Below are 15,241 nucleotides of genomic sequence, written 5' to 3' on the forward strand. Positions count from 1 at the left end.
ATTTGGTTTTAAAAGGTGGGCTCTCAGTCAATATCTACTGCCTACATTTGGTTTTAAAAGGTGGGCTCTCAGTCAATTCTTCTGCCTACAACATACTACATTTGGTTTTAAAAGGTGGGCTCTCAGTCAATTCTACTGCCTACAACATACTACATTTGGTTTTAAAAGGTGGGCTCTCAGTCAATTCTACTGCCTACAACATACTACATTTGGTTTTAAAAGGTGGGCTCTCAGTCAACTCTACTGCCTACAACATTCTACATTTGGTTTTAAAAGGTGGGCTCTCAGTCAATATCTACTGCCTACATTTGGTTTTAAAAGGTGGGCTCTCAGTCAATTCTACTGCCTACAACATACTACATTTGGTTTTAAAAGGTGGGCTCTCAGTCAATTCTACTGCCTACAACATACTACATTTGGTTTTAAAAGGTAGGCTCTCAGTCAATTCTACTGCCTACAACATACTACATTTGGTTTTAAAAGGTGGGCTCTCAGTCAATTCTACTGCCTACAACATACTACATTTAATTTTAAAAGGTGGGCTCTCAGTCAATTCTACTGCCTACAACATACTACATTTGGTTTTAAAAGGTGGGCTCTCAGTCAATTCTACTGCCTACAACATACTACATTTGGTTTTAAAAGGTGGGCTCTCAGTCAACTCTACTGCCTACAACATTCTACATTTGGTTTTAAAAGGTGGGCTCTCAGTCAATATCTACTGCCTACATTTGGTTTTAAAAGGTGGGCTCTCAGTCAATTTAACTGCCTACAACATACTACATTTGGTTTTAAAAGGTGGGCTCTCAGTCAACTCTACTGCCTACAACATTCTACATTTGGTTTTAAAAGGTGGGCTCTCAGTCAATATCTACTGCCTACATTTGGTTTTAAAAGGTGGGCTCTCAGTCAATTCTACTGCCTACAACATACTACATTTGGTTTTAAAAGGTGGGCTCTCAGTCAATATCTACTGCCTACATTTGGTTTTAAAAGGTGGGCTCTCAGTCAATTCTACTGCCTACAACATACTACATTTGGTTTTAAAAGGTGGGCTCTCAGACAATATCTACTGCCTACATTTGGTTTTAAAAGGTGGGCTCTCAGTCAATTCTACTGCCTACAACATACTACATTTGGTTTTAAAAGGTGGGCTCTCAGTCAATTCTACTGCCTACAACATTCTACATTTGGTTTTAAAAGGTGGGCTCTCAGTCAATTCTACTGCCTACAACATACTACATTTGGTTTTAAAAGGTGGGCTCTCAGTCAATTCTACTGCCTACAACATACTACATTTGGTTTTAAAAGGTGGGCTCTCAGTCAATATCTACTGCCTACATTTGGTTTTAAAAGGTGGGCTCTCAGTCAATTCTACTGCCTACAACATACTACATTTGGTTTTAAAAGGTGGGCTCTCAGACAATATCTACTGCCTACATTTGGTTTTAAAAGGTGGGCTCTCAGTCAATTCTACTGCCTACAACATACTACATTTGGTTTTAAAAGGTGGGCTCTCAGTCAATTCTACTGCCTACAACATACTACATTTGGTTTTAAAAGGTGGGCTCTCAGTCAATTCTACTGCCTACAACATACTACATTTGGTTTTAAAAGGTGGCTCTCAGTCAGTTCTACTGCCTACAACATACTACATTTGGTTTTAAAAGGTGGGCTCTCAGTCAATATCTACTGCCTACATTTGGTTTTAAAAGGTGGGCTCTCAGTCAATTCTACTGCCTACAACATACTACATTTGGTTTTAAAAGGTGGGCTCTCAGTCAATATCTACTGCCTACATTTGGTTTTAAAAGGTGGGCTCTCAGTCAATTCTACTGCCTACAACATACTACATTTGGTTTTAAAAGGTGGGCTCTCAGTCAATATCTACTGCCTACATTTGGTTTTAAAAGGTGGGCTCTCAGTCAATATCTACTGCCTACATTTGGTTTTAAAAGGTGGGCTCTCAGTCAATTCTACTGCCTACAACATACTACATTTGGTTTTAAAAGGTGGGCTCTCAGACAATATCTACTGCCTACATTTGGTTTTAAAAGGTGGGCTCTCAGTCAATTCTACTGCCTACAACATACTACATTTGGTTTTAAAAGGTGGGCTCTCAGTCAATTCTACTGCCTACAACATTCTACATTTGGTTTTAAAAGGTGGGCTCTCAGTCAATTCTACTGCCTACAACATACTACATTTGGTTTTAAAAGGTGGGCTCTCAGTCAATTCTACTGCCTACAACATACTACATTTGGTTTTAAAAGGTGGGCTCTCAGTCAACTCTACTGCCTACAACATTCTACATTTGGTTTTAAAAGGTGGGCTCTCAGTCAATTCTACTGCCTACAACATACTACATTTGGTTTTAAAAGGTGGGCTCTCAGTCAATTCTACTGCCTACAACATACTACATTTGGTTTTAAAAGGTGGGCTCTCAGTCAATATCTACTGCCTACATTTGGTTTTAAAAGGTGGGCTCTCAGTCAATATCTACTGCCTACATTTGGTTTTAAAAGGTGGGCTCTCAGTCAATTCTACTGCCTACAACATACTACATTTGGTTTTAAAAGGTGGGCTCTCAGACAATATCTACTGCCTACATTTGGTTTTAAAAGGTGGGCTCTCAGTCAATTCTACTGCCTACAACATACTACATTTGGTTTTAAAAGGTGGGCTCTCAGACAATATCTACTGCCTACATTTGGTTTTAAAAGGTGGGCTCTCAGTCAATTCTACTGCCTACAACATACTACATTTGGTTTTAAAAGGTGGGCTCTCAGTCAATTCTACTGCCTACAACATACTACATTTGGTTTTAAAAGGTGGGCTCTCAGACAATATCTACTGCCTACATTTGGTTTTAAAAGGTGGGCTCTCAGTCAATTCTACTGCCTACAACATACTACATTTGGTTTTAAAAGGTGGGCTCTCAGACAATATCTACTGCCTACATTTGGTTTTAAAAGGTGGGCTCTCAGTCAATTCTACTGCCTACAACATATTACATTTGGTTTTAAAAGGTGGGCTCTCAGTCAATATCTATTGCCTATATTTGGTTTTAAAAGGTGGGCTCTCAGTCAATTCTACTGCCTACAACATACTGCATTTGGTTTTAAAAGGTGGGCTCTCAGTCAATTCTACTGCCTACAACATACTACATTTGGTTTTAAAAGGTGGGCTCTCAGTCAATATCTACTGCCTACATTTAATTTTAAAAGGTGGGCTCTCAGTCAATTCTACTGCCTACAACATACTACATTTGGTTTTAAAAGGTGGGCTCTCAGTCAATTCTACTGCCTACAACATACTACATTTGGTTTTAAAAGGTGGGCTCTCAGTCAACTCTACTGCCTACAACATACTACATTTGGTTTTAAAAGGTGGGCTCTCAGTCAATATCTACTGCCTATATTTGGTTTTAAAAGGTGGCTCTCAGTCAATTCTACTGCCTACAACATACTGCATTTGGTTTTAAAAGGTGGGCTCTCAGTCATTTCTACTGCCTACAACATACTACATTTAATTTTAAAAGGTGACCTCCTGGACCCCACCTCTGAATCCGCCTGTGTCATCCATTATAGAACTTAAAATCCTAAATTGTTACAGAGAAACAGAACATAAGAACTCTAACCTTGTTTTTTCACTCGGTCCCAGATTAACTGGGTTGGCATCTTTCCCGTTCTGAAAAACAAAACATTAAAACTTACAATATTGTCAAGATTATAGAGTTAGTAAGAGTAAGATAACCCAGATATTGTGCCAGCTAAAAGATGAAATTACTGTCGATGAAATGTAATGCAGGAAGAAAACACTTATCAGTTCATCTTCACAATATGTAATGTGTGTGTCTGCACTTTGGAAAACAGCATCCAGGAAAACCGGGCTCAAAAAACAATCTTTCAGAAACTTGCTATTTTGTCATTACTTCTTTGGGAGAGATTTTTCCAGTTCTACAAAACCAGTGAGTGGTTGAGTGGTTGAGTGATTGGTTGAGTGGTAGAGCACGTTGTTGAGTGAGTGGTTGAATAAGTGGTTGAATGAATGGTTGAGCAAGTGGTTGAGTGAATGGTTGAGTGAGTGAGTGGGTGGTTGAGTGAGTGAGTGGTTGAGTGAGTGAGTGAGTGGTTGAGTGAGTGGTTGAATGAGTGAGTGAGCAATGTCACTTTTAGCATCATTATTTAAGGTTTGAAAATGTAATTGTCTCACGTGAACAAATTTGATGATGCGTGAAGAGGAGCCAAGTAGAATATTTCTATGTGAATGCAGATGTAGAAAATAAAGATGAACAACTGACACTGATTGCCACAGATATGGACCAGACAAACCATGGATCATAATCAGGGCAAATTTGGGATTAGAACCCATGGTCATAGGATCCTGACATGTCTAAGGGATGCAAAGGGTTAAGAAAAAAGAGGATCAACAAATCAGACGTCTAGTATCATCACAACGCAACAAAGAGGTGGAGAGTCTGTAATGGCCATCCATCTACTTCTCCACGGAACAATGATCTGTAATCAACAGCACCATGTCTTCCACAACATCAATCACAGTATTAATGTCAGGCAGGATACAATGAATGCTTGATGGGAAAACCGCAGCTCAGGCTGGTGTAAATACAGTTCATTGTAATCATTAGTTTGTGCATCGTGTGCACCTTGTGCATGATGTCCTGCAGTCAGATTTTGGGAAATGTTCTTCCAATCATCAGAACTGAATAATTCATGCCTAAGAGACTCGGAATAACTGTCAGAGGATTAAATTAATATTCTCCAAAACAGATCATGTTGCATAAAATTACTATCGTGTGAAATAATTCAAACTATTGAGGATTTATTGCGATGTTATTTTCGTGTTACAATAGTCCTTCTTAAATTCATTATTCCTAAATGTTCATCAAATAACCTTAAGCTTGTAATATTTTTAGAAAGGTTTAATCTTATTTATAATAAATGAAGATCTCAAGTAACTTTACACCTGCAAAACTTGTGTTATCTCTTTTGTCACCTGTCATCCATTTTGTCACATGTGTCATTTGTTTTGTCACTTGTGTCATCCTTTTTGTCACTTGTCATCCTTTTTGTCAGATGTTTTGTCAATTGTCATCCTTTTTGTCACTTGTGTCATCCTTTTTGTCAATTGTCATCATTTGTCATCTGTTTTGTCACTTGTGTCATCATTTTGTCACTTGTGTCACCACTTTTGTCACTTGTGTCATCTGTTTTGTCAATTATGTCTCATGTTGTGTCACATGTTTTGTCATTTATTCCAGAAATGAAGAAATACTGAATGGGCTATTGACATATTGAAACAACAACAACAACAACCTCAAATGATTCCATATTCAAGGAACTGACAAATCACATTTCAAAAGTTATCATTTTTTAATGAAATTTAAATGATCAAAATCAATATTTGAAATGTCAAAACAGCAATCAAAATTGTATTTCCTACACGAACCCTAGCATGTTTACTTGATTTGTAATACAAACTTGTAACACTCACTCATCATAGTCTATCTTTTTTAAAATGAACTTCAGTTTGCATACTGACATAACATGCATGATTCTCTAGATCACGCATGTTTGAAATTGATTAAAACCACACTAAAAACATTTTCTAATGCAAGAAAGAAATATCAGGTTCTTTGTAAAGTTAAAATGGCTTCTGGAACTTTTAGATTACAAAAACACATGAAGACTCATGGCTGACTTTCAGTTAAAGAAATAACATAAATATCTGGAGATATAAATTTGAAAATATATTTTTGTATTTCAGGAAAAAATAATTATTTACAATTTATTTTAATTTTACATCAATTTCTTAGGAATGAGTTAATATACTAAATCCACCTTTGTGACCTTGACCTCAGCTGGCCTTCATGCCAATACCATACAATCTTCACATAAATTTCCACATAAAAATCTGATCTGCATTAACGATGTAAAGCTTCACATGAATTCCTTTGAAATCCCTTCACATATTGAAAGCAGTAAAGTTGGATAGATTGAGTTTTCTTCAGATTAATGTGATAAATAGGCTGTTAGACATCAATATTTCACATTATGTGTGTCACGTCAGGTTTGTCAATAAATGACATGGTGAGAAATGCATAATGTCCCCTGACCTAGAGTGAATTGAAGTTGTGTGAAATATGTTTTTGATTTATGTTACTTTGCAATTCCTCAAATTTTAGATTCTATAAATAAAAAAATGTTGAGTTAACTGTGATATTATACTGGGTGTTCTGAAAAGGCAAGTGTACCTATTTACCAAGCAAAATATCTTTCAATATATGATAATTATTAAATTAACTTGTTCATAATTTTGATTGAGAATGTTGATTATAATCAGTTTCCATAATAAATAAGAATGCAGGAACAAACATAAAGTCTTGAAATATTTTTCGGGGTTATATACCAACATACTGTTACCTTAAAAACAAATTATTATTATGAAGAATAATTTAATGTGAACAAATAACACACATCCTCAATAAATACTACACAAGATGTATTTTTGCTACAAGTTTTCTCATAGAAAATTTACATTGCTGTCAATTTTTCGGGGTTATATACCAACATACTGTTACCTTAAAAACAAATTATTATTATGAAGAATAATTTAATGTGAACAAATAACACACATCCTCAATAAATACTACACAAGATGTATTTTTGCTACAAGTTTTCTCATAGAAAATTTACATTGCTGTCCAACTGCATACTAAAATACCACACCTCAACACGTGTTGAAATAGTCTTTCACATCAACATACTACTAACCTGAAAACTAATTATCACTGAACTAAAACTAATTAACACTGAACTAATTAAATACTAAATATGAACCCAACAACATCTTATTACCCTTGAAAAGATTTATGTCCAGATACCACTCTCCTGAAAACAAGTAACTATGAACTAATTATATATACTAAAACATGAATCCCTTCAACATCTTAGTACCAAACAAATGCCATTTAAATCAAACATACTACTCTCTTCAAAACAAATTAACAATGTGAACTAACTGCAAACTAAAATACCAAACCCTCAGCCCAATTTATCACATGACGTAAGCATTATCCTGAACACCAACAAGCACCAGATTACAGTGCCACACGACCTACTAAAGCATTATCCATCAATATCTACTTATGTGGTGAGGCATAACGAGGACAATCAATGAAAGTAATCCCCAATATCCAGTCTACAGACACAGACTGAAAACAAGTGTCACCACATCAAAGCACTCATCTTGATCACGAAGAGTCAAGTCGCAATGTTCATGCACCAAGAGAAACATCATCTCAATTGTGACTACAATGTCCAGAGCTTTTAACATTTGACACATCTGTCAGTCGGGTGAATGAGTGAGTGAGTTTGGATAAATGCCACTTTCAAAATAATACTTCATTACACCATGAGGCTATAGTTTTTCATTGTGAGACAAAAACCTGAATCTTTTCCTTGTATATATTTACCACTTTCCTGAAATATGTGGGAGTACACCTCATTTGAAAAAAAAAATTGTATGTATCCTAACGTATCACGTTCAAATATCAGTATCAATGACAACCACTGTTTGGCGACACTAACAGGAAGCTTCCACATTGTAGCCTTGATCAATCACAGAGACTGTTTGGGAGTTCTTGTTGAAACATTCTCTTTCTCTTTGTCAATTTCTCTTGAAAGCACATTAAATTCCCAACTAAATTGCAATTAGAGTTTATTAAAGAAACTGAATACACACTGGTACTTTCATCATTAATTCACAATGAAAATCAAAAGCTATTTCCTGACAACTAACAATACACTTTTATGGGCGTTTTCACATCAAACTTAACTGCAGTTGAGTCAGTGCAATAGGCTAGAATGACTTCGGTAACAATACATTTCATTGACATTACTAGCGAACTCATGTGACTCCAAGGCACGAGAGTGCACAGCTCAGTAAGAGAAAGATGAGCCGTAATAGCTAATGGAATGACTATAGTTAGACTGCCTCAGATAAAATAGTTTCACTTTTTCACATCACAAATAAAACAACCCAACTAATTTTTTACATTGTTCTCAAAATCAATTTGTTATGTTTCTACTTTTTAAATCTTGAATAAAAAACCCAATCCAACTTATAAAGATGTTGGTTGCAGTTTGGTTTCTTACAATCACAATAACCAATATATTTCTTCTTAATTTGCAAAAACAACAACATTGATATCAAATAGGTGATTGCTTCTTTCAAACATCTTCTTGCTTGTATTAATTAGATTAGCTTTTTTTGAAAATTGGTTTTAGGAAACATAAACCACATTTCAAAAAACATATTCTAAATTCTAAGGTTTCATCAAACCTGATCACAGATTTTGCCTCCAGTATCTTGATAAGTTGGACTAGAAAATCATTAGAGCTGCTGTGGCCCTACTATTCAATGTAGCAGTGGGCTTCACTTAGAACATGGCTATTGGAGACAATATATTCAAAATAAATATACAACAGCTCAAATCAACTCAATATTAGAAATCAAATGATAAATTTTGGAAACGTGTAGTTGGATACAAAAACCTAGTCAAGTATTTGCATCAGTAGATACCAAGTTCAGACAGCAGATCACATTTAACCATGAGCAAAATCAATGGACTTGCATTGATTACAGGAGAAGAAACTATTTGCCAGGGTTGTATACTCTCCAGGGAGTTGAGAATGCAAACTGAATGATCTCATGACTAGGGTATAATTGAATGATTGGTATAAAAACCTTCCTATCCACACAGTTGGGGGACAGACAAGTAACTAATAATCTGAAACAGACCTTTCATTTACATCACAAAATATTTACTATTTTCATGACAAATAGTTCTGATCTTTTTCAGTGACACAAATTTGAAACCTGCAAAGGTTTATGGATGAGGAACATTAAATAATGAACCAGGAGTTAAAATTATGGTTGTACCCAGAATGAACATCACAGCATATTTATTACAAAGGTTCTAGTTAGAACTTAAATGAGATGTCATGTCTGGAAAATAATCTGCAATATGAATAAAAAATATTATCAATAATTCAAAATCCCATTTTGCTGGAAATCGTATTTGCATGGAGCACACACTGTGCATGTTTTTATACAAGGGATTGTTTTGACAGGCTGCTGCATTCTTCTGCCATGAAACGGGATGATATATGCCATTAGCAACACAAAACACTATTTACATTCATGCCTGTCAAAACAGATGAGCAAATCAACATGCTTCAATTGTAACAATGTTGGAATTAAGGTGATTCTGTTTGCTGAATCATAGGTTGTATTGATGATTTATATGTTGAAGTATAATATATATGATATAGGGCTGGTATGAGTCCAAATTTACTACCCTATTACCCGACCCCCTTGGTAGGTCTCAAGAGTTGGGTACAAGCTGTCTCATGGGAATTGTTCTATCGCAGCCCGGGCAAAAACTATAAAGATACATGTGTCAAACAATCAGATCATGCGAACACTGAAGTTAAACCTCTATCTTTACTCAAACATATGCAAGTCAAAGTGAATGTGTGCATCGTCAGAAAGAAAAGCGAACATTAGCGACTTGCAGTGTAACCACTGAGCTATAGTGAGTTTTTGTCATTAAACAATATATCATGTGATTAACCATGGGTCCGGGTAGTACTGTGGGCACCTGGGTCCTACTCAGGACCCACCCGACCGGAGTACCTGAGTTGTCAACCCAAGTATCATATGACCCATACAAGGGTTCAAGATATCCTTCTTTTTCCCCTTGAATGAGATTTGGAGACTCAACACATACTTCACAACAAGCAAAATTGTTATCTTAGAACAATGTTTCAGATGTTCAAGTGGCACCAATAAATTTGATTTTTAACAAATGACACTTGCTTGAAAAAGGTGTCAGATATCTACACTATAAGTGGTATCAAATGCAACGTGGGATGCATTTAACCCCATGAACCCCGAGTGATCCTACTGCAATGAATTTATCTTACCGACATGTTTTAATATAGCATTGTAAATAAATTTAAACAATTCAAAATAGATGGAAAACAGCTCTTGATTGAGCGGAGGTTAACTTCTGCTATGTCACGTAACTTTCAATGACTCAGAAAAAGCGTGTAGCTTTTTGATTGGAAGTATGGTAAAAGGGATTTATTCTACCTCTCAGAAATCCACTTGGACCAATCAGATCCCATCATTCTGACATGCAGTTATGATAACATTCATTGTTCCACTGCAGTTAAGAAGCTGATCATCCCTTGTATCATACTGTGAGTTAAACATAGAAGCTTGTATTGTGGACTTAAAAATTACCCGTAATTAATTATTATGGTTTTAGATAGAAGTTAGAAACTTGTTTGTATACTAAAACAGTTAGAGTAAATAGGCTTAAATCCTTCAGGAATATTCCAGTAATAGGATATCCAGATATTGGATTTAGATATTGTACCCACATGGGAACTGAACCTGGGTGTTGGCATGACGAGCCAACACCTTATCCATTTGGCCACCCCACCATCTTCAAAATCTCATCAGTCAGCAATAACTGAAATTAACTATTCCCCAGCTAAGTAACCATTACAACAAATAGTGCAAACTTGAGACACTTTATCCCCCAGAATTTGTAGTCCAGGGTTCCCACGGTATTGACTGAATGTCACTGACCAGTAGCTACCTTCAAGGTAAATTGATATAGTGGGACTATCCAGACCTTGGCTTCATGATTAGTGTGTGAGTGAAACTGAACAAATGTCTCTGTCTTAATTTAGTAATCCAAAACCGTTAATTTTATGTACATCAAAAATTGTTTTACAGACCTCACAAGCTACCTTTTGAGTGAGTGAGTGAGTGAGTGAGTGAGTGAGTGAGTGAGTTTGGTCTAGTTTTATCATACGCCATCACCTTGATGTGGGATGAAAGCACGAAGTGATGCAGAGACGTTGTTATGAGTGAGTCCTATTAGACTTGTATCAAACCCTGAATAAAAACATGCTGAGAACCAGGGGCATAGAAACAAAGCGAATAGCAATCGCTTCCAAACTCTCTCCACCACAAACAGATTTGGAATCATTAGATCTGAAAAATGGAACCAGGTTTCATTAAACAAACACCTACCCTTGTTCTTTCAGACTTTATGCAACTCTTCGGAACCCTCAAACAATCCATCCCACTGCCGTGACACTCTAACCACAGTGACTTCAGACTAACATTGTTTCTAAAAACTTTCCCAGTTTGGCACATCGTCAACCCTTGTGATTCATGCACACTGCCACTAGGGTAGCCATTGGTCATGTGACCTTCTACGACAACCATTTGCCTTCTGGTCAGGTCTCATTTGGTCAAAGATGACATCACGACTGACACACATACCAACACTCAAACCCCTTTGATACCAACTCAAAACAAACAATATTCAATGTTGTTTAGGACTTTGAACTTATAAATAAACATTGCAATCCAAACAATGTAATAATATATTTTAACAATGACAGAAAACAACAGGTGAAGACAATGCTGTCGAAAGGTCATGGAAGTTTGGTTTTGGATTGTGGCAATTTCCAAATATAGGATTGGAACAAGCATCTCTGATGTCATTGGCCAGGGGGCTCTGCGACCCTATAACTGTCAGTGTACTTGCTTGGAGGCATGTCTGATTAGGTAATGACCGACATTCCCAATCATCATTAGGACCTAGGACGGATAGATTAACACTAATTACACTCGCTTCCTGACACTTCCATGGGATCCGTTTCTTGCCTAATTATAAGTGCTGAATGAGTAAATGTAACTTTATGATACAAACTAGTTTCGCCTGTACATGTCCTTAAGAGTAATCTAAAGGAAGAGTATTAAAGACATTTTCTACTTTAAACTTTGACTAAATCAATAGACTTAGCGGTATTTTTTTTCCCATCCCATTTTCGAAATGCCAGCAACCTGTGTCCAACACCAATCTTACAGCTACACAATTTGTAAATCTATGTTAAAGCACAAGGGTTGTGACAGCATTAGAGGGTAAAGATCATTGTGTGGCAAGCTACTTGTTCCAACAGACAGGAGTGCTGCATCATGGCAACCAGAGTTCCAATCAATTTCTGCCTTCAGTCTCAGTGCCTTGAATACAACACCAGTGCCAAGGATGACTGAGTGACTTTGCTTTAATGGCGGTTTAAATTGTAAACCGTGATATCCCAGCATGAATGCTTCATGTGGCAGGAAATAGTGAGGGAGAATGTTTGTTACACAGCTTTTATCAATATTCTAGAAGTATCCTGCCATGGGACACCATAAATGGGCTTCCCACATTGAACCCATGTGGGGAAAAGAACCCAGACCTTCTGGACGATGAGTGAATGCTTTAATCACTTTGCTAAACCAACATCCCTAACAGGAAAGACAGGGAACACCATAGATGGGCTCCCACATTGAAGCCATGTGGGGAAAAGAACCCAGGCCTTCTGGACGATGAGTGAATGCTTTAACCACTTGGCTACCCTAACAGGAAAGACAGGGGACCGCATAAATGGGCTTTCCATATTGAACACATGTGGGGGATCAAACCCGGGCCTTCTGGATGATGAGTGAATGCTTTAACCACTTGGCTACCCTATCAGGAAAGACAGGGGACCGCATAAATGGGCTTTCCATATTGAACACATGTGGGGGATCAAACCCGGGCCTTCTGGATGATGAGTGAATGCTTTAACCACTTGGCTACCCTATCAGGAAAGACAGGGGACTGCATAAATGGGCTTTCCATATTGAACACATGTGGGGGATCAAACCCGGGCCTTCTGGATGATGAGTGAATGCTTTAACCACTTGGCTACCCTATCAGGAAAGACAGGGAACACCATAGATGGGCTCCCACATTGAACCCATGTGGGGAATTGAACCCAGGCCTTCTGGATGATGAGTGAATGCTTTAACCATTTAGCTACCCTAACAGGAAAGACAGGGGACCGCATAAATGGGCTTCCTACATTGAACACATGTGGGTTATCGAACCCGGGCCTTCTGGACGCCGAGTGAATGCTTTAACCACTTGGCTACCCTAACGTCCCTGACAGGAAAGACCAATGGTAAACAAGGACATTATCACAAGGATCATAATCTGTGCCACTCGTGATTCAAACACAAATGAGGTGTATCCAGGTGTATTCAACTCAGGGGCTGAACTCCACTGTATGACTTATGCTGCCTTACACTACTGCCCACAATCAATCTTAGGATTCTGGAACTAGATAAACTTCTAAATGCAATCATATACAGTCGTGCCCCGCTTATACGGACTTCAGATATCCGGAAACCTCGGTTCCCGGATGATTTTCATTCAAAACAAAATAATTACTATATAAATTTACCCGTATATCCGGAAATTCAGTTTCCGGAACCGGGCGGTCATTTTCATACACAAAACACTGAAATGCACTCAAAATTGTCTCACTTATCCGGACAGTACACTTCCGCTGGTGGTAATATCTTTGATTCGTGAGAAGTCAATTAACCAGTGACACTGAGTTACGTTTGAGACGAGCTTGTTTATTGTACATGTAATCCCCTTCGATAAATATGGCGTCTGTGGAGGTCAGAGGTCAAAGTTGAACTTCATTACGTATTACGAGAACATTACGAGGCATTGTTTTATATCTAGGGATTAAGATTACCTTGTGTATTTTCTCGTAAATTAAGCCGGAAACAGCAATCAGCTGTACACACGTTTTCTTGGAATCGACCGGTGATTCGGTAAAGACACACCCAATGATATAACTTTATAGGATTTTTAATGCAAGGATCGACAACAATTGTATCTGAAACTATTTTTTTTTATCAAGAATAATATATTCCATTATTTTCTTAATTATATGCAGCCTTTACTAAACATATTTAAAATAATAATAACCCTAAGCGAAGCAGCAGATCGCTATTCTCGGTATTATTTTTTACATGGAACCAGTCTGACCAGTCACCGTCAAGGCTCACGCGCACGTGATCGCGTGATCGCGAGAATTTCATGTTGACATAGAATCGTCAAACAAAAACAAATATGACTTTTAACGAGTCAAAGTATGTCATTTATGATATATGTATCCATTCTCTGTCAACTAAAGTTCGTTTCAAGGCGTCAATAGCGGTATTCTGACCGTGGTTGCTGTTAATAACGGTGAGTTGTGCGATCTTCCGATCGCTTCACACACGATTTCGCCGAAATTAATAAAAACAATATGTATAAGGAATTTTGTCATGAGTTGCATAATTGAAGGGAAGTAACTCTTCCAGTACGAAGCTGGTTTCAGTTATACGGAAATTCGTTTTTACGGACGAATTGTGAAATGACGCAAGTGTCCGTATAAACGAGACACGACTGTATATATATAAAGTTACATTAGAATCCCTATAATAGTGAATTTTTGTTTTTTGTTTTTTTTGTTTAACACCGCACTCAGCAATATTCCAGCTATCTGACAGCGGTTAGTAAATATTTGAGTTTAGACCAGACAATCAAGTGATTGACATCAGTGAATGAGTTTGGTTGAATGCTACTTTGAACAATGACACACAAAACAGAGGACACAAGGACACAAGAAGCTAATTACAATTACGAGAATAAATAGGACATATTTCTAGTGCCTCACACGCAACGTGGGAATACTCACTGGGGCCCCAGGCTGCTGGGAATGAAAGTCAAGTGCATACAGATCTAATAAGGGTTTTTAGCGTCATGAGTATTCTCTTGGTGAATGGAATCTGGCACATCATAAATTGATTTATTAATATGCTACTCAAAAGAAGTTAAAGAACACCCAATATTTTCCTATGTCTATAGTTAGTCTGTCATGGCTGGGGGGTATTGCATCCAATTGTGGGTGTTCTTTAACTTGTTTTGAATAGTATATATATATTAGCACTAATAACACAAATGGTCTTAGTTTCAGCAATGGTGAATCTTAGAATATGATACAATGGATAATTATAGTTTATATTATGTTTTGTGCTCAATCACAATGTCTTCTACAAGTAAACAAGTCTGGCCAACCACTAATGTAAACTTGTACCTTTGAAAACGGGGAACGGTATTGTAGCAACTTTCTCAAAGAACCTCTAAACCTTTAAATAAACCCTTAAATCCTTAATCAGAGGAGATTCCTAACATATCAGGAAATCTTAACCGTTGTGAGAATCGTCTTGTACTAATCAATACGGGTTTATTTCTTCCTCAGGT

At 37.2% G+C, this 15,241-nt stretch overlaps 1 protein-coding gene across 1 annotated transcript in view; it reads right to left on the reverse strand.

The window, feature by feature from the left end:
* The window catches only part of LOC139480405 (serine/threonine-protein kinase Sgk1-like), a 140,277-nt gene that overhangs the window by 25,461 nt on the left and 99,575 nt on the right, over positions 1-15,241 (reverse strand). The window contains exon 6 of the mRNA XM_071263470.1: positions 3,641-3,690. Coding sequence (XP_071119571.1) covers positions 3,641-3,690 — 50 coding nt within the window. The remainder of the gene's footprint in view (positions 1-3,640; positions 3,691-15,241) is intronic.

Source organism: Haliotis cracherodii, unplaced genomic scaffold (assembly GCF_022045235.1).
Source record: "Haliotis cracherodii isolate W230 unplaced genomic scaffold, xgHalCrac1.p SCAF_4, whole genome shotgun sequence".
In the NCBI taxonomy this organism is placed as follows: Eukaryota; Metazoa; Mollusca; class Gastropoda; order Lepetellida; family Haliotidae; genus Haliotis; species Haliotis cracherodii.